The 19,309-nt window shown below is 38.3% G+C and overlaps 1 protein-coding gene across 1 annotated transcript; it reads right to left on the bottom strand.

The window, feature by feature from the left end:
• Nucleotides 1-908: 908 nt before the first annotated feature.
• On the bottom strand, nucleotides 909-18,226 carry LOC114051178. The gene is made up of 5 exons (XM_027873393.1): nucleotides 18,187-18,226; nucleotides 18,075-18,143; nucleotides 10,639-10,769; nucleotides 4,600-4,746; nucleotides 909-1,136 (listed from the first exon to the last, which is right to left on the bottom strand). The coding sequence occupies exons 1-5, from the start codon at nucleotides 18,224-18,226 to the stop codon at nucleotides 909-911; spliced, it is 615 nt and encodes a 204-aa protein (XP_027729194.1).
• Between the last annotated feature and the right edge of the window lie 1,083 nt (nucleotides 18,227-19,309).

The following is a 19,309-nucleotide window of genomic DNA, read 5'->3' as shown; positions in this document are numbered from 1 at the left end:
TTACCCAGGATCACAAGCTGATAAATGAGGTCAGACTTGAACTCAGGAAGGTGAGCCTTCCTGACTCTAGGCCTGGAGCTCTCTCCACTGTGGCACCTGGCTGCGCATTAGTGGATTAGCTTCTTTGTTAATCTAGTTGATGTTCTGAAAACAACTTACATGATGACAGGGGTAGAATGCTCATCAATTTGAAGATGATACAAAGCTGGAAAGGATGGGGACGGTCAAAATGTTGGATGACAGAAACAAAGCCTTGGGGAAATGATTAAATATCTTAAGGTTAATATATGGAAGAGGGATTATACTTGCTCTGCTTGACTCCCTAGGGCAGAACTGGGACAATGGGTGGAAATGATAGAGAAGTAGATTTGAGTTCAATACAAGGAAAAAAAAAGACCTACTTCCTAATAAGAGAAGCTAGCCAAAAGTGAAATCAGCTGCTTCATGAGCTCCTCAATCTTTGGATGTCTTTAAGGGGATGGTGCTAGGAATGTTATAAAGAGTATCTGTAATTCAGGTGTAGGTTGAACTGGGTGGTTTCTAAGGTTTCTTACAACTCTGAGGCTCTATAATTCTATATTTACGCAAGTTGGAGGAACTTTAATCTAAAGGAATCCTATAGTTCCTCTTTTTGTAATAACGACTTACTTTATGTATTTATATCTTTATTAATATTATTAATTAATAATTTACTAATGTTAATATTTATATGTGTTTTCTTCAATGTAGAGTCCAGGTGTATCAATTACCCTTCTCTTGATTTCTAAATGCCCATCAATTTCATGGAAACCTTTTCTTTACAGATTTGAATATTAAAAAGTTGCTTAAAAAGTCTTTCAGAGTTAGTGTTCTAAAGAGACACCAGTAGACACATATGGGAGGGAAGCCAATTTTGAGATTTCTTTTAATCATTTTATGTCACTAGATTTTACTGTTTTAACCATTGGTGGGAATAAAGGTGTTTTCATTTGGGTCACTGGTTTCTCTGTTTCATTGTCACTATCTTCTTCAGTATTCAGATCTTTGGAAGATAAGTAAAAATCTTGGAGTCCTGGGTCTAGAGTACAGGAGAATCCCAAGTACTCCATCCGGGGATTTATGGGCAGGTCCCGAGGCAGCATCAGTCTTCTCATCTCCTAGAAAGAAGAAAATGGTCATGATTCTCCTGCTGGAACAATGAACCAGGAAAGGTCCCGGTAGCATCTCCCCAGGAACATTGTGATATGCAATTGTTGATAGAAGAGGGCTTCTGTACCTGAAGAAAGTACAAAGCCATATGCCAACAACCTCAAGTTTTATTGTCTATTAAAATTCTCATGTGCTCATTTTAAAGGCTTACCTAATTTTATTCAGGCCCATAACTGTATGGGTTAAGAAGCTTTGGATACCAAATAAGACCGTGTTAAAATGGGACAGATTGCTCAAATTCTTTCAATTAATTGGAGTTTTCTTGGTCTTAACCCAGCAACTAGATTAAAAGCTGGGTTAGCATCCAGCTTTACTACTTACTCCCTGGGTGACCTTGGGAAAGGTCCTTTCTGGACTTCAGTTCCCTCATCTTTAAAATGAGGTGATTGTTGTGAGGCCTTTCCAGATTGAAATCCTATGAAATATTGGCTTGAAATAGATGGGGTTGAAAATATATATAAATACAGAGCTGTTTGTTTGTTGCTACAAGTTGGGACTTGTAGCTTGTCAGCATATGGGCAACATTCTCCCTTCCTTGAAGGGGAAGTCAATTTATAGAATAGCACATCTGGATGATTAATATAATATTCAGTCAGATTTTGGTAGCGAGAGGGGAGTGGGCAACTGCTTGATGTGATGGGAGGGACAGAGATTGGTCTGATCTATTGATTAAAGACTGGGAAGCACCATCTAGCTCACAGTATTACTGATATAGTGGAAATTATTCCAAGGTGATGAACTTCAGGACAGTCATTGGAATAGGCTAGCAAAGGGCGAGGTCATTTGGATAATTTGTCCATTCCTCCACTTCTTCCCCTCACTAACATTATTCTGATTCATTTACCCTAAGCACTGCACTGAACTCCATGGGCAACATTATTTTGCTCCCATCCTCTCCAGTCACCAGCTTGCTGGTGGGATGTTCTTGGCATTTACATCATTCTTTCTGCTTTTGATCCAGTCTCTGATGAAGGAGTGACACTTCTCCTTGTTTAAGACCAGTGCCTCTGCTTGCGCCCTTGATCCCCTCCCTTTCCATTAATCAATCAATAAACAATCATTTATTAAATTCCAATTATAAATCAAGACTTGAACCAAATGATGGGAGCACAAAGACAGAAATGAAATAGTCTCTGACTTTAAAAAGCTATGTTCTTTTGGGGGAAGAAATCTACACCTATGAGTACATAGACAATATATACCAAAAATACTTGGTAATTTTTTTTTTTTTTTGGTGAGAGGCACTAGTACCTGGGGAATCAGGACAAGTCTCAAGTAAGAGGTGCTCTTCAGCTTTGAAGGAAACCTGGGATTCTAAGCAGTGGAGTTAAGAAGGAAGTGCATTCCAGGAACAAGGGGTAGCCTGTGTAAAGACATGGAGATGGGAAGTAGAATTTTGTGTCGGAGAAACAAGAAAGCCAATTTGACTGGACCATACAGTACATGAAAGGGAGTAATATATAATAATGAAGGTTGAAGTTGGGTTGTAAAGGGCATAAAATGACAAATATAGGAGTTTGTATATAATACTACAGGAAATTAGGGGCCTACGTAGTTTATTGAGCAAGGGACTGACATGGACAGATCTGTGCTTTGGCAGCTATGTGGACAATGAATTAGAGAGGAAATAGACGAGGCAGAACAATCAATGAGGAAGATGTAGCAATATGATTCACACCTAAACTCGGGTGATGGCCATGTTAAGAGTGCGAGTGAAGAAAATTAACAATGGTTTGCAACTAACTGGTATGGAGGGTGAGGGAAAAGAGTTAAAGATGACTCTGAGGTTTTGACCCTAGGTGACTGAGAGAGAAGCAATGCCCTTGATAGTGAAGTTCAGCAGAGGGGAAAAATCATGAGTTCTTCTTTGGATACATTGAATTTAACATCGGGTTTGAAATGTCTTATAGAAAGCTGGTGATATGGACTGAAGCTCAGGAAAGAGACTAGTACTGAAGTCACATAGGGAACTGATGAAGTTTTGTTTTGTTTTGTTTTGCTTTTATGGTGAGGCGATCGGGGTTAAGTGACTTGCCCAGGGACACACAGCTAGTAAGTGTTAAGTGTCTGAGGCTGGATTTAAATTCAGGTCCTCCTGACTCCAAGCCCAGAGCTCTATTCACTGTGCCACCAAGCTGCCCCTTGATGAAGTTTTGATGAGAGTTTAGAGGGAGGACAGGAGAGCGCCCAGGACTGAACCTGAGGATATACCCACACGAGAGCAGAATATGCATGACGATTAGCAAAGAGGACTCAGAAGGAACTCTCTCCTCTCATATTAAATGTCTCCTTATCTACTGTCTTCTTCCCTGATGCCTGCAAATATGGCCGGGTATAAAGGACCTTCGCTTCCACACCCTTAAGCTATTATATTAAATTTCTTCTCACTTTTATAGTTAAAAAAGCAAATAAACAAACTAGGAAAAGCTATCTACCCTTAATGCCTCCACTTCCTCTCTCACTCGCTTCACAATGTCTTTCAATTTGGTTTCAGAATTCAACACTAGCCTGAAATTGTTCCCTCCAAATTCACCAACCATCATCTATTTGCTAAATCAGATGGCCTTTTCTCAGTTTCTTGGTCGTCTTGATCTCTCTAAATCTTTTGATACTGTTAACCACCCCTTCCTCTCTTCATATTTGGTTTTCATAACACTGTTCCTATCTTACAGTTCCTTCCCATGTACCATTACAGGTACTAGATACAGCTCTCCTTTGTAAATATATTTCACACAGCCACCTAGCATGTTTTCTGTATTGCAGGAAGCCTGTCCTACCTGCTGTTTACCAAACTAGGTAAAACCCTTTCTTTCCTCTACGTCTTTGCAAAGTCTTGGAATGTACTCTTTCCTCACCTTCATGTTTTGGAATCCTTCCTTACCTTCCTCCATGTACCACCTTTTAGGGGAAATCTTTCCTGATCTCCCCTGTTGTTAAGGATTTATCTCCTCTAATGTTCTTCAACATAATGTGCGTGTGCTATATCCCTCATTAGTTCTTTGGGGAAAGGACTTGTTTTGCTATGTTATCTTGTACGGTATGTTATATCCAGAGCTTACAACAGTGCCTGGTACATAGTAGGCATTTAATAAATGCTTATTGATTGATTGTTATGTTTTGGTTTGTTTGTTTTTTGTATCCCTATCCCCCATCAGTAGCCCTTCCACACAGCAGATGTTAATATGTACTTGTCGATTTCATCCCTTTAAAAAGTGATGGGTGCAGCTAGATGGTTCAGTGGATAGAGTACTGACCCCGTAGTTAGGAGGACCTGAGTTCAAATCTAGCCTCAGATATTTACTAGCTGTGTTACCCTAGGTAGTTCACTTAACCCTGATTGTCCCCCCCAAAAATAGGGGGATGGTATGATATTGTGACTACCCATTCAAGAAAAAAAAAGAGCATGCTCACTGGAGTGGCCAGAGCCTGGAACGGAGAACAGATCTTTCCAAACTGGCAGCACTTGTGAACATTAATATCTCCAAATCGACACCGGCGTTCTTTCCTCCCTGCTAGCCGCTTCCCCAGCTTTGAGTCCATATAGTGTTTAAAAGGACCCTGTCACACAAAGTGAAAAGAAATGAATGAACACTCATACAGTTTTAACACATTAACAGAAAAAAATGAATGAATACAAAACAGTCAAGCTGCTTTCTGTTCCATTCTACGAGGCACTTCTTATATCCCATGCCCTGTACTTGATTCTCCCAGTGTCCAGAAGAAGAAGTTGATTGAGATACCACATCCCATATTATAGATGGGACCATGGTGTAAAGGAAATAGCATGCCTGGCTGGTAATCAGGAGATCAGAGTTTTAATTCCAGCTTTGCCATTAATTTGTCATGCGACCTTGGAGAAGTTATTTAATCTTTTTACCTTCAATTTTCCTCATCTGTAAAATGGGAGAAGGGAGTTAAATCAGAATGTCTCTAAGGTCTCACTTTTCTCTGATATTCTATGGCTCTGTGAATAGGAGAGAAGCTAATCTGGGTCCTGCAGGTAAGGAAGAGAAGAGATAACCTGGCTTTGTAAACTTTAATGTGCTATGTAGATTTGAATTATTTTGATTATTAGTCAACCTAAAGGGCCTGAAGTCTTATTTCACTACTTATATGAAGAACAAGAAGCTAAATATTCCCACTTTGGCTCTATAGGCAAAGAAACTTATGCACAGAGTAGTCTCCACCGCCAATTTCTCCTGGCCCAGTACCACCTCCAGAGAGCCACAGATAGGGGTAGAGCAAAGTGGGAGAGAGGGCTTGCCAAATGGTGCCAGAAATTTGTCCTTATGGTTGAGCCTGCTCTTTGAAACAAGCCTGCTCATTTATGTATGTAACAGCTTAAAATGACTCTAAAGTCCCTATCCTGATTGAAAGTTATAATCTTATGAACCATTTACCACGTTGTACAGGCATTGTCATATGCATTAGTGGAGGGAGTACCCATAATGACAAAATTATGGATCATTGAGGTACAAGAGAAGTGGAAGAATCAGAACTTGAACCTTGTTGTTATGATTTTAAATCCTCTATTTTAGAGGATTTTCAACCTCTTTCCAACTAAACTACCACAGGGAATTCTTAGAACTTTCCTTGTAAAGCTCTCCTCAATGCAAGATTGGAGGCAACATCGTAGAGTGGGTATTGGATTGGATTTAAAGTCAGAAGGCCTGGTTTCAAATCTCAGCCTTGCTACTTTCCAAGTTTTGTTACCTTGGACAAGTCACTGTCTCTCTGAGCCTTAGTTTCCTCATCTGTAAAATGAGATTGGACCTTTAAGGTCACTTTTAACCAATCATCCCATTGACATGTGATTGGACCAAACCATGTAGAGTCCTGCTGGACAAAACCATAGTCTTACAATTTATAGCTTTTTCTGTGGAGTGAAGAAGGTAGAAATGGCCTTTCTGTGTCTCTCTAGTCTTTTCTATACTGGTTTCAGAGATGAACAAAGTCACAGGATTTGAGAGTCAGAAGGGATTTTAGTGGCCATCTAGGCCACTAAACAAAAGGAACCCCAAGTATGACATACAGGCATACATCTTGGCTTTGCCTGAAGGTCTCTAAGGAGAGGGAACCTATCACCTCCCTAGGCAATCCATTTCACTTTTGGCAAACTTGAATTGTTAGGAAGATTTTGCTGATATCAAGCCTAAACTGGTCTCTTTTCTCTTTCCTTCTTTTTCAATACTTTTTAATTTATTTCATTACATATTTCTAAATTAAACGTAAAATTTTTTAACATTCATTTTAAAAAAAAGTTGAGTTCTAAATTCTCTTCCTCCCTTTTACCCCTTTCCTACTCCTTAAGAAGGCAAGCAATACTATATTGATTATACATGTGAAGTCATGCAAAACATATTTCATATAAGCAATATTGCAAAAAGAAAACACACACACACACAAACAAGAAAAATGAAGAAAGTTTAAAAAAGTATGCTTCAATCTGTACTCAGAGTTCATCAATTCTGTCTCTGGAGGTGGATAGTTTTTTCATCATGAGTCTTTTGGAATTGCCTTGGATCACTGTCTTGATCAGAGTAGCTAAGTTTTTCACAGTTGATCATTCTTACAATGTTGTTGTCACTATGTACAATGCTCTGTTGGTTCTGCTCACTTCACTTTACATCAGTTCATGTAAGTCTTCCTAGGTTTTGCTGAAACCATCCTGCTCATCATTTCTTATCGCACAATAGTATTCCATCACAATTATATATCACAATTTGTTCAGCCAGTTCCCAAGTGATGGCATCCCCTCAATTTCCTAATTTGGTCTCTTTTTAAGTTCTACTCAGTGCCTCTGGTTTTTTCCCTCTGAGGCCAAACAGGATAAGTCTAACCCCTCATCCTAAGGACAGCTTTTCAAATAATTCCCTCCTTGAATATTTTCTTCTCCAGGTATGTTGTCTCATTGTTGTCATTGTCTTTAATGAAGTGACTGTTTCTATGCTTTTTTCTCTGACCCACTCATTCTTTAGAATAAGATTATTTAGTTTTCAATTAATTTTTAAATCTCTGCTTCAATAGCCCTTTACTGAATGTAATTTTTATTGCACTATGGTCTGAAAAGGGTAAATTTATTATTTCTGCCTTTATGTATTTGTTTGTGCAGTTTTTGTGTCCTAATACATGGTCAATTTTTTTTGTGAAGGTGCCCTATACAGCTGAGAAAAAAAGTTATACTCCTTTCTACTCCCATTCAATTTTCTCCAGAGTTTTATTATATTTAACTTTTCTAAAATTCTATTCATCTATTTAACTTTTTTAAAAATTTATTTTCTGGCTAGATTTATTTAGCTCAGAGAGGGGAAAGTTGAAGTCTCCCACAAGTATGGGTTTACTGTTTATTTCCTCCTGTAACTCCTTTAACTTTTCCTTTAAGAACTTGGATGCTGTACTTTTTGGCATTATATTTAGTACTGATATTACTTCATTGTCTATGGTGCCTTATAGGCAAGATGTAGTTTACCTGCTTATTTCTTTTAATTATATCTGTTTTTGCTTTGGCTTTTTCTGGGAACATAATTTCTACCCCTGCTTTTTTTTTTTAACTTCAGCTTAAGTATAATAGATTCTGTTCCAGCCACTTAGTGTAACTCTCTTGGTGTATCTCTGTTTCAAGTGTGTTTCTTATAAACAACATCTTGTTGGATTCTAGTTTCTAATCCATTCTGTTATCCATTTCCATTTTATGGGTGAATTTATCCCATTCACATTCAGAATTATGATTACTAACTGTCCTTTTTCCTTCATCCTATTTTCTTCTGTTTTATCCTTCTAATTCTCTCTTTTACCCTGTCCCTCCTCAACAGTCTTTTTTGCTCCAGATCACACCACATCCTTTAATCTGCCCTGCCTTTCATTACCCTCCCTCTTTCTTTCCCCCTTCCTCTCCTACTTCTCTCTTGGGTGAGAAAGATTTCTGTACCCAATTGAGTGTGTGTGTGTGCGTGTGTGTGTGTGTGTGTGTGTGTGTGTGTGTGTGTGTGTGTATTCTCTCTTTGGACCAATTCAGAGAGTGAGGTTCAACTGTTGCCCACCCCCTCCCACCATTTCCTTTCCATTGTAAAAGCTCTTCCTTTTCTGCCTCTTTTATGTGAAATGATTTTCCTCATTCTTCTCCATTCCTTCTTTTTGCAGTGCATCCTCTTTCTCACCCATCCATTTTTTTTTAGCTCATCCCAACATAATTGACTCAGTCCTGTTCCCATGGCCTATGTAGAGTATTTCTAACTGCCCTAATAATGACAAAATTCTTAAGAGTTATGTGCATCACAAGGATCTAAGACATCTCCAAAGGTCTCATGATAGAAAATGCTATCCACATCCAAAGAAAAAACTATGGAGTTTGAATGCAGATCAAAGCATACTATTTGCTATTTTTTTCCTCTGTTTTGTTTTGTTTTCTCTTTCTTGTGGTTCCTCCTATTGGTTCTAATTCTTCCTTACAACATCTCTAATGCGAAAATACGTTTAATAGGAATGTATATGTATAGCCTATATCAGATTGTGCTCTGTCTTGGGGAGACAGGTAGGGAGGGAGGGGAAGAAAAATTTAAAACTCAAAAGCTTATGGAAGTGATTGTTGATAAATCAAAATAGATTAATAAAAAAAGAAATATAAAATGATCAACCTGGCATTTAAAGCCCTTCACAATCTGATTCCTCTGATTCTAGCCTACCTCTCCCAACTTATTCAACATCACTTCTTATTATGTACTCTGTTGTTCAGCCAAACTAGGCTACTAGTTCTTTCCAAACCTAACATTCCATGTCCAGTGTTCCCACCTTCTCATAGCCTGTCCCCATGCATGGAGTGTATGTCCTCCTCAGATCTGCCTTGTAAATCTAGCTTGCTTCAGGGTTCACTTCAGGTGTTGCTTCCTACAAGAGGCCTTTTCAGATCCACTCAGGTGTCACTCAGTCAATAAACATTTATTAAACATCTACCCTGAGCTGAGAACTGTGCTAAGTGCTAGGGACACAAAGAAAGGCAAACAAAATAACAATAACAATAAAAAACCCCTAGTCTCAAGGAGCTCACCATTTAATGGGGGAGATAACAGGCAAACAACTGGTAAAAAAATAAAAAAAATATAAAGTGGAGATAAGCAATAGAGGGAAGACATTAGCATTAAGATGTTAGTATTTTCTTCCTCATCAAATTGTTTTGTGTTTTCTTTCATTTTTATTTTTGCATTACTAGTGCCTAGTATAGAGTTATGCATATAGTAGGCAGTCAATAAATATTGAGTTGAACTGCTAATACATGACATTCTATGGGAAAAAAGAGTTATGTGCATCATCTTTCCATAGAGGAATGTAAACAATTTAACCTTATTGAGTCCCTTATGATTTCTTTTTCATGTTTATCTTTTTATGCTTCTCTTATAGTTGAAAATTAATTTTTCTGTTTATCTCTGGTCTTTTCTTATCAGGAATATTTGAAAGTCTATTTTATTAAATATTTAAGTTTCCCCCTGAAAGATTCCACTAAGTTTTGGGGGGCAGGTTATTCTTGGTCATAATCCTATCTCCTTTGCCTTCCACAATATCATGCCTAAGCCCTCTGCTCCTTTAATGTGATAACTGCTAAATCTTGTGTGAGCCTGACTATGGCTCCATGGTATTTGAATATTTTTTTCTGACTGATGTATTTTCTCTTTCCTCTGGGAGCTTTGGAATTTGGCTATAATATTCCTGGGAGTTTTTATTTTGGGATTTATTCAGGAGCTGATCAGTATATTGCCCATCTTATATGGGCATTGGGAGTGAGTTAGGACAGAATAATTGCCTCATTTCTTTCAACCTCTCCACTATAATAAGTGACAGCCACCTTGATGTGGGTATAGCATATGGTGCTCTAAGGGCTAAAAATAATATTAAGGGTTGCTTTTCTAGTACTTTGTGAAGACCCCCCTGGGGGGGGGGGTTGGGGCTCATTCTGTAGCCCATTCTGAAACTTCAGATCCTAACTTGTAACTTGAGGACATCCAAAGTCCTTTTCCCCTCATCCTGTGTCATAAATTTCACCTTATCTTGTAAGCAACCATCTCCCTCATTCTGTGTCATAAAATTTCCCCTGTCTTCCTCATCCTGTCCTTATCTTCAACCACCATAAAATCCTAAAACTACATCATCCTGAACATCTTCAGGCTGTATTGCTTTCTGTCTATATAAGCCTGGTCCTTCCAAATATCAGGGTCTTTCACTAGTTTCTCGCTTTATGGTGCTCATGATGCTTTTTCATGTAAAATAAAAGGCTCCCATTGGTAAAGAGAAAGTTGTCTAAGTGAATTCTTTCACATCCAAACTGCTGTCCCAAATCTGACCTCAACAACCTCACCTTGTTCAGAACACCTATGAATGATTCCAGACTAAAGATAGAGTGCTGTGATGTTCTCTATCAGAAAAGGGTTAGTGGAGATAGTGAATACCTTTGAGACTCACCTCATGTATCCTGAAATTGTTTGCTAATCGGGGAGGCTGTTGCCAATTTTGTCCTCCAACCCTTTGGGAGTCTGAATTTAAAGAGATCAGCTGTGAATGAATAGTTCCCAACTGGTCTGGTAACTTCCAATCTGTTTTAAGAAAGAAAGGGAGACACAGGAAGCTAATTAAAGAGTCACAAATAGGGTATTCTCTTTCTCCCAAGACCAACACAACGACCAAGCCTGAATTCTTTATTGTTGATCAAATGGTACAACTACAAAAAGGCTTGTGCAACTAAGCATAAAATAGGTCTCCTCCAAACCTGAACCAGGGACTACATTATGTTAGAAGATAAATCACATCTGTTTGTTGCCATGATTTGTTTTCTGACACCTGTTAGAATTTTATAAATATTGTTGGGTGCTTTGCCAGCTGTGTTACTGGTTTCTGTGGTATTAGAATGGGCAATTATTCAGCTCCTGCTACATGTATTGTATGGATTCTCTTTCTTAGGAATGTAATTAAGAAGAGATAATAAGGGCCACACTCTCCCCAATATAGTAAAATTCAATTGACTAAGAGTTAAATTATTTGTTCCACTCCATCATTTGCATTTTTATAAGATAATTAATTTGCCCTTGACACGTCTCATACTCCAATGTAAAGGCCCTCTTTTGAGAGGAATACATTTAATTCTTATGTAATAAAGTGATAATGAGCATCCTCAGTTTATCTCAAGCAACTTCAAAAAGCTTATCAGATTATCTTGGAATCTCAAGGTTAGAAGGGATCTTGAGAGGTCATTCAATCCACATCTTCAGAAATGGTTACAGGTAAACTAACCTATATAAATGAGGCTCTCTCCTATCTCTAAAACATCCAGAAAAGATGATTCTATACCTTTTTTTTTTTTTTACTAACCTATTCCAATGCTGGTCATACTTTAGTGGCACCAGAAAATGCTAGCTTATTCTTAACCTAATTGCCTCATGTTAGATCCATTTACTTTGTTGTTGTTTTGCTTTTGTATCTTGACTGAAAATTGGCAGAAGCAGAAGGCAGAGAGAAAGGCATATGTACATTTTTTTTCAATCATAAAGTCTTTTTGCATTTATTTCCCTTGGATGGGATCTGATGTCACAGATGACCAGGGACTTAGGCCCTGGGTGGGTTTAGCAAAGCAGGACCAATATCAGCTCTCTTTTTCCAGTGTATAATTTCTCAGGGTTTGAAAATGAGAATGGTGTAAATATGGTAAAACATCTTTCTAAGAGTGGCAAAATTTGGGGTGGGGGAAAGAATGTTAAAACAAAATGACTGTTTTTTAGGGATGTCCATAAGTATCAGACCAGTTAGTGATGGAAGGATTTTTTGGAGGGGAGGTGGGTGTGCTGAGGTATGGGAAGGTGAGGGGAAGATCCTCACTCAAAATTAGCATAGCCCAACTCTTTTGCACATAGTAGGCATTCAATAACTTTGATAAATGAACAAATGAGAGCAAGAACTAAATGTATTATTTTGTTTGTTTAGATTTAGGTATTCCAATTTTAAATGTCATATTGGATTGTATTCTAGCCCCAATAAATGTCTGATCTTTCAGAAGCAAGTGATACTCTCAACTAAACTACTCCTTTCTTGATTTCAGAATATAACAGTACACATCGATATCTCTTAAACAGCTGCCATTTTATTTCTCAACATTTTCAAAAATTAGAAATTGAGCATCTCAGGCTTGCCAAAGCCTCAATTACACTAATGAGATTCCATTTCCTGAAGTAGTTGGCAATTTGTCAGGCTAAAGTCAGTGACCTTGCAGCAGGTGGTAATGAAAGTCTGTTCCCTAAATCCCTCCTAATCTGCAGAGAGCTTGTCTTTTTTTCTTATGATGCTGAGACCATGCTTCCTTTTAGGTGTGTATGATGAGGGAGGAAGAGGTAGATCAAAGGGGTGGAGAGAAAGAGATAAAGTGTTTGGACCATGGGAGACAGTGGTCCTACTGTACTTATTTCCTGTCAAATATATATATATATATATGTGTGTGTGTGTATATATATATGTATGTATATATATATGTATGTATGTGTGTGTGTGTGTATATATATATATATATATATTGTAATCACTTTCCGGGAGGTACATTGACAAGCCAGAGCATGTCAATAAATTATTAAGCATTTATTAAGCTCCTACTAGGCATTGTGGGCAGCTCGGTGATGCAATGGATAGAGTGCCAGCTCTGGAGTCACAAAGACTCATCTTCCTGAGTTAAAATCTGACCTCAGACACTTACTGGCTATGTGACCCTGGACAAATCACTTAACCCTATTTCCCTCAGTTTCCTCATCTGCAAAATGAGCTGGGGAAGGAAATGGCAAACCACTCCCAAATGAAGAGTTGAACATGGCTGAAAGGACTGAACAACAACAGGCATTGTACTAGGCACCAGTGTCACAAATGCAAAAATGAAGCCATGCTTTCTAAAGAAAGATTACTAAGACAGTGCATCATTTGGAAACCATGTCATATGAATAATGGCTGACAAAACTGGGAATGTTAAACCTGGAGAAGAGAAGACTTTGAGTCAATATGATTGATATTTATCAAATATTTGAAGGATTATCATGTGGAGGAGAGAATAAATTTTATTTTAGCTCTAGAAGGCAGAGCTGGGAACAATAGGTAAAAGTTACAAGGAGGCAGATACTTTTTTTTTTTTTTTTTTTGCTTTTTGGTGAGGCAATAGGGGTTAAGTGACTTGCCCAGGGTCACACAGCTAGTAAGTGTCAAGTGTCTGGATTTGAACTCAGGTCCTCAAGGCCAGGGCCTTATCCACTGAATCACCTAGCTGCCCCAGGCAGATTCTTAAGAATATAGAAAGTAGAATGCCGAAAAGGACCTCAGAGATCATCTAATCCAACTTCTTTATTTTACAGGCGAGGAATTTGAAACCCAGAGAAATTAAGTGACTTGCTCAAGTTTACATAGTAAGTTGATGGCAAAGTAGCTCCAGAACCAATATTTTCTGATTACTAGTCCTATGTTATTTTCATTATGACACCTTCTATTTCCCCCCTAACTTATTATTAGACACAACTCAAGAACAATTGAAGCTACCCAACAATGGAATGGATTGGCTTAGTTAAAGTGTTCCCTTTTACTGTAAATATTCAAGAAGATTAATATCTCTCTGAGATACTGTAAAAGAGATTCTCTACATGTTGGTTGGGAGGTTGAATTAGATGATTTCTAAGATCCTTTCTAATTTTAAGAATCTATGAGGGACAGAAATACGGGTGGAACCAAGCATGGAGCCATCTTTAATTAGGTTCAGCCCAATGTTCTAGCCTGTCAAGGCCCTCTTGGATCTCAGGTCTCTCATTCAGTATGTCAGTTGTCCCCTCCCAGCTTGGTGTCATCTGCAAATGTGATGATTATGCCATTTATGCCTTTACCCAAGTCATTGATCAAAATGTCAAATAGAAGAGGGCAATAACGTTGGAGGAACTCTACTAGGGACCTCCTACCACAAAACCATTAAAATTAATTTTTCAAAATGACCAATCTACTAGCACCAAATCCACCTAATTATATTATCATCCAGTCTATAAGGCCTCACCTTCTCTACAATAATAGTGTGAGATACTTTATCGAAAAATTTTCAAAAATCTAGGTAAACTCTATTCACACCATCTCTCTCATCTACTAGTTTAGTAATCTTGCCATAAAAGGAAATAGTGGTAGTCTGAAATCATGATGGCTCTTTATAATCATAGCTTCCTTTTCTAGATATTCATCAAGATTTTGCCATTAATGAAAGTCAAAATCATTGGCTTTTGGTTGGAAACTCTGTTCTCTCTCTCTCTTTTTAAATTGGGACATTTCCCTTTCTCCATTTTTGTTACCCTTCTTCTATTTTCCAAGATCTTTCAACTCTCTTTGACAATGGTTCAGAAATAACATCTGCCAGTTCTTTCCATTTCTACAAGTGTAGTATATCTCAGCCAGATGATGTGAATTCATCCAGTGATACTACTCCTTACTTTTTCTGGATATCAACTTCTTAGTTGTCACTTTTGTTCTGTCATATCTACTTTACGAGTGATTCTCCTTGGCAGAGAAAACAGAAGTTAAGTAAGAATTGAGAAAATGTACCTTATCTCTTTTGTTAGTTATCATCTTTTCATCTACTTTACCAAAAATCTTTATCTGTTCTTTGAGCTTCTCTTTTCTCCCCACATAGTTAAAAATAATCCCCACCTTCTTTTTAGCTTCACTTGCTAGTCTCAGTTCATTAGCATTTCTGATTCCATTTTTTCAGAATCATGCCATGCTCATATTCATTTTCTATTATTTGGTCTTGTTTCTATCTTCTGAACATTTCTTTAAAAAAATTTAAATTGTTTAGTGAATTTTCCACATAGCCATATCCTACATACAAATCCTATATTTCCTCCTCAGTTGGAATTATTTCCCTTTACATTTTGAGATTTCATTCATGGGCTTCTCCCATCTCTCTTGGGCTTACACTGTATAGAATTTTATTTCATGGGACCCTACCTGTCTTTCCTCTCAACCCTTTGAAATTTGCTTTCCCCAAGTTTAGGTGGGTGCCAATCTCTTCCTGTATTTTGTTTTCTTTATCTAAAATTCTGGGAATGGATAGCCATTTTCTCCCAGAGTTCCCATAATTTCTACCCCACTCCAGAAACCAATCAGATCTAGAATAATATTTCTTCTTGTTGATTTCTTGACATTTTGAAGCATGAAATTATCACTAATACAAGTCAAGATGTTATTAAATCCTCTGCTTTGATTGGGGGCAGGCAGGTGTGGGGGGGGGAGAAGGGAGGGACTGGAAGATAGACTGTAAGTCCCTTTAGGGCAGGGACTGTGCTATTTTTCATCTTTGTAGCTGTGTGCCTAATCTGGTACTGTTCTTAACTTATAGTAAGCACTTAAAAATATTTATTGAATTGGATTAGTACAGCTCAAATAATTTCCCTCCACTAACTTTTTGTCTCTTACTTCTGAGTAGAAGTGAGGAACAGATGTAGAAAAACTGGTTGGAAGCTTAGGAGAGTGGCCACAAATGCAGGAGGTTGGTAGTGATCTCCAAATAGAGAATCAGGAGCTAACCAAGATTAACATCAGACAAGATGGTCAGATACACTATTCCAGGAGCTGACTGATTCACTTTAGAGGCCCAGAGGGTTTATAGGTGTATCTACCTTGTCTCTGGACTCAGAGGACCCTAATTCAAATCCTACCTCTGATGTTTACTATCTTTGGGTCCTTGGGTAACTCAGCCTTCCTAGGCCTCAGTTTCCTCATTTGTAAAATGAAGGGGTTGGTCTAGATATTCTCTGAGATCCCTAGAGAAAGAGTAGGATGTGTATTTATTGGACAACTGGCTTGATAAAATCCAGGTCATGGAATGTTAAAGCTTGAAGGAAATTTAAAGATGATCAAATCCAATGTTCTCACTTTATAGAAAGGGAAACTGAGACCTAAGAAGCAAGTTGGTTAACACTACATAGCCAGTGGGAGAACTGGGACAAGAACCCAGAACATCTTATTCAATAATTCTACTTGAGTAACTTCTAAGTTTTTCTGAGTAACCTCTGACTAGAACCTTCAGGCATTTTCCTATGTTCCAAAGTCAGATGGTAAAATTTGGATACAGCACTGGGCCTGGAGTCAAGAACACCTGAGTTCAAATTTGGCCTCAGATACTTACGAGTTGTGAGACTCTGAGCAAGTCACTTAACTCTGTTTACTTCAGTTTCCTCTTCTGTAAAATGAGCTGGAGAAGGAAATGGCAAACTACTCTAGTATCTTTGTCAAGAAAACCCCAAATGGGGTCATGAAGAGTTAGACACAACTGAAATAACAAACTCAACAACAATAACAACAATAATAATAATAATTTTTTTTGTTAGCAGTTTGTCCACAGTCCTTTCCCATTCCAAGGCAAAGGAGATGACATTCCCCTTAACGCTTCTCTTTCTTGTCTACTCCTTCCCTTTCTCTGCCTCCCTTTCCTCTTTAATTGTTTGTTTCAGTGTGGCAGAGTGAAATTATACCTTACAAATTAAGTCTGTCCATAGTTTGTAGTTTTGTTTCACATCTTTTCGGATCTCTTCTATTTGGTTGAGCAGAACTACAGGTGACTAAGAAGAAGAAAACCTTTGGCATCCTAAGGGCTGTGTTTTTCAAAATAGTAGTAGTGGCATTTGAATAACTAAAAACTATGACCCCATTATTCCTCTTGAAGAAACTTTGAGAAGTGAGCTGATGCCTGTTTATTGGATTTATTATCCCCCTTCCCTTTTAGTTTGAGTTCTTCCCTTATTTTGAAAGGTGCTGAAGTGACATTTTTCTGTTTATTAACGCTCAGGATCTCTCTTACACAACTAGATTACTACTTCCAATTTATTACCAAGGCTTAGAAGCTCAAGGTGATGCCTATAAAGATATTCTCATGCTCCTCTGCACAATGGGGATGATACATAAATTTCTCCAACTATCTCACCGAAACTGTTTTGATTTCCTTAACTGGAATATGAAAAAGAAGTTTAAAGGTAAATTAGTTTCCTACTTTCACATAGTTTGGAGGAAGGCAGTGGAAAGACCGCTGGATTTGGAGACTGAGGACTTGAATTAAAATCCTGGTTCTTTGGCTCGCTGTGTGAATTTGGGCAAGTCATTCTTTGCACCTCAGTTTCTTCAACTGCAAATGATGAGGTTGTACTATTTTGCCTCTTAAATTCCCTGTTACCTCTAAATCTATGAGCTTGTGGTCATTCAATGTCCTAAGAAAATCTCTTAGTTTGATCATATTGTAGAAGATCCTACAAGATGAAAGTGATAAAGGAGAGTATACCTGATATGGGGATCAGTCAATGCAAAGACAAAGAGTCAAGAGAAAGTGTTACTTGCAAGCAACAAGGCTGGTGTCACTAGATTATAATGTTTGGGGGGGGGGGTAAGGGGAATAAGATTTAAGGTTAGCCTATCTGCCTAGATAGTTTTACTGGGATGTGGTTGCTGGGCAAGCTATAGCTTCTTGGAGCCACAGGTGAGAGTTGGGTGAAATCATCTTATACCCTGTTGTTATTGTTCCTTTGTTTTCAGAAGAGGACCAATGACATAATGGGGTGATGTCTTGACTTATATATGAATTGGATTTAAGTGAGGCAAAGTTGCCCAAAGTCATCAGCTTCACTCTCTCTTTCATAGTCATACAAGTCCAGTGGGAAGGCAAAAGTCAGGGTGACTGGTGATAGCCCTGGATGCAGTGGATGATTTTGGTGTCTTTGATGGATGACCAAGCTTTAAGGGCTCCACAACACCTAATTCAGCTGCTTGCATTGCCATTGGAGCAAATTGCTCTCATCTGTCAATTCCACTGAGGGAAGTCTTCACATGGTTGGGTAGACACCCTTCTAACTCACCAGTGGGTTTGAGGCCTGTTGGGAAGACTAGCACCTCCGGGATGAAGGCTTGACCAGTCTTTTTCAGGGCTGCTCATACACCTTTAGTGTCCACCTTTCACCCAACTCTCACCTGTGGCTCCAAGAAGCCATAGCTCGGCCAGCAGCCACATCCCAGTAAAACTATCTAGGCAGACAGGCTAACCTTAAATCTTACTCCCCCTTCCCCCCACCCCAAACATTATAATCTAGTGACACCAGCCTTGTCACTTGCACGTAACACTTTCTCTTGACTCTTTGTCTTTGCATCGACTGATCCCCATACCAGGCATACTCTCCTTTATCACTTTCATCTTGTAGTATCTTTGGCTTCCTTTAAAACTCAGCTCAAGGTCCACATTTTGTGTGAGTCCTTTTCCAGTTTTTCCTTAGTTGTTAGTGCCTTCCCTTCTGAGATTACCTTCCTGGATATATCTTGTGTGTATTTAGTTATTGATATAGTGTCTTCACCACTAGAACGTGAACTTCTTGAAAGTAGGGACTATTTCTAACCTTTCTTTCTACCTCCAGAGCTTAGTACTGGTGCTTGGCACATAGTAGGCACTTAATAAATGCTTGTTGAATGACTAAGTTTATGTCTCCAGTACAGGGTTCAGCAACATTTTTAGCCCAGAATAATCTCTTAGCAATGTCTGTGGGTACCAGTAGATGGTCTTGGGAATAGATGGGGAAAAGGAAAAAAGAAAGGAAAAAGGAAGTGAGTAAGAACTTATAAGAAGGTAGGAGAGATAAAAGATAAAGAGAAGGAAAAGAGAAAATAGTAACAGGTGGAAATTGGCTTTGTTCTTTCAATAAAGATGACAATAATAACAATATCATATCTAATATATGTATAGTGTTTTACAGTTTGCAAGATATTTTCTTTTGATAGCTATTTTTGAAAAGTAATGCAATAATTCCTACACTATTCGTTTTACAGATGAGGAAATCAAGGCTCAGATAGATAATGTCACTTGCCCAAGATTACAAAGAAAGTATGTGGTAGATCTGGAAGTCAAGTCCAGGCCTTCTAGCTTCAATTTCACTGTGCCATACACCAACAATGATTTCAGTCACCATAGGAACACTCATGCCACACAGGTGGTCAATCCTTATTCTGGAGAGTATACCTTCTCATGTGTACTACTTGGTCAAGTTGTCATATTTAGCTTAGGTGGAAGATGTACTTAGAGGGAAGAATCTGTTTACTTTTGTCA

This window comes from Vombatus ursinus, unplaced genomic scaffold (assembly GCF_900497805.2).
Source record: "Vombatus ursinus unplaced genomic scaffold, bare-nosed wombat genome assembly UNPS02014801.1, whole genome shotgun sequence".
Taxonomy (NCBI): Eukaryota; Metazoa; Chordata; class Mammalia; order Diprotodontia; family Vombatidae; genus Vombatus; species Vombatus ursinus.
Note: the sequence above shows the minus strand (reverse complement) of the source record. Positions and strands in the feature narration are given on the sequence as shown.

Bases quoted from the DNA above. Each gene is read 5' to 3' on its own strand.
- LOC114051178 (XM_027873393.1), bottom strand. From the start codon at position 18,226: ATGTGGCTGCTGGCCGAGCTATGGCTTCTTGGAGCCACAG. The intron at 18,144-18,186 runs GTGAGAGTTGGG...GTGTATGAGCAG, and splicing joins ATGGCTTCTTGGAGCCACAG to CCCTGAAAAAGACTGGTCAA. The intron at 10,770-18,074 runs GTGAGTTAGAAG...TTCTTAAAACAG, and splicing joins AACAGGCCTCAAACCCACTG to ATTGGAAGTTACCAGACCAG.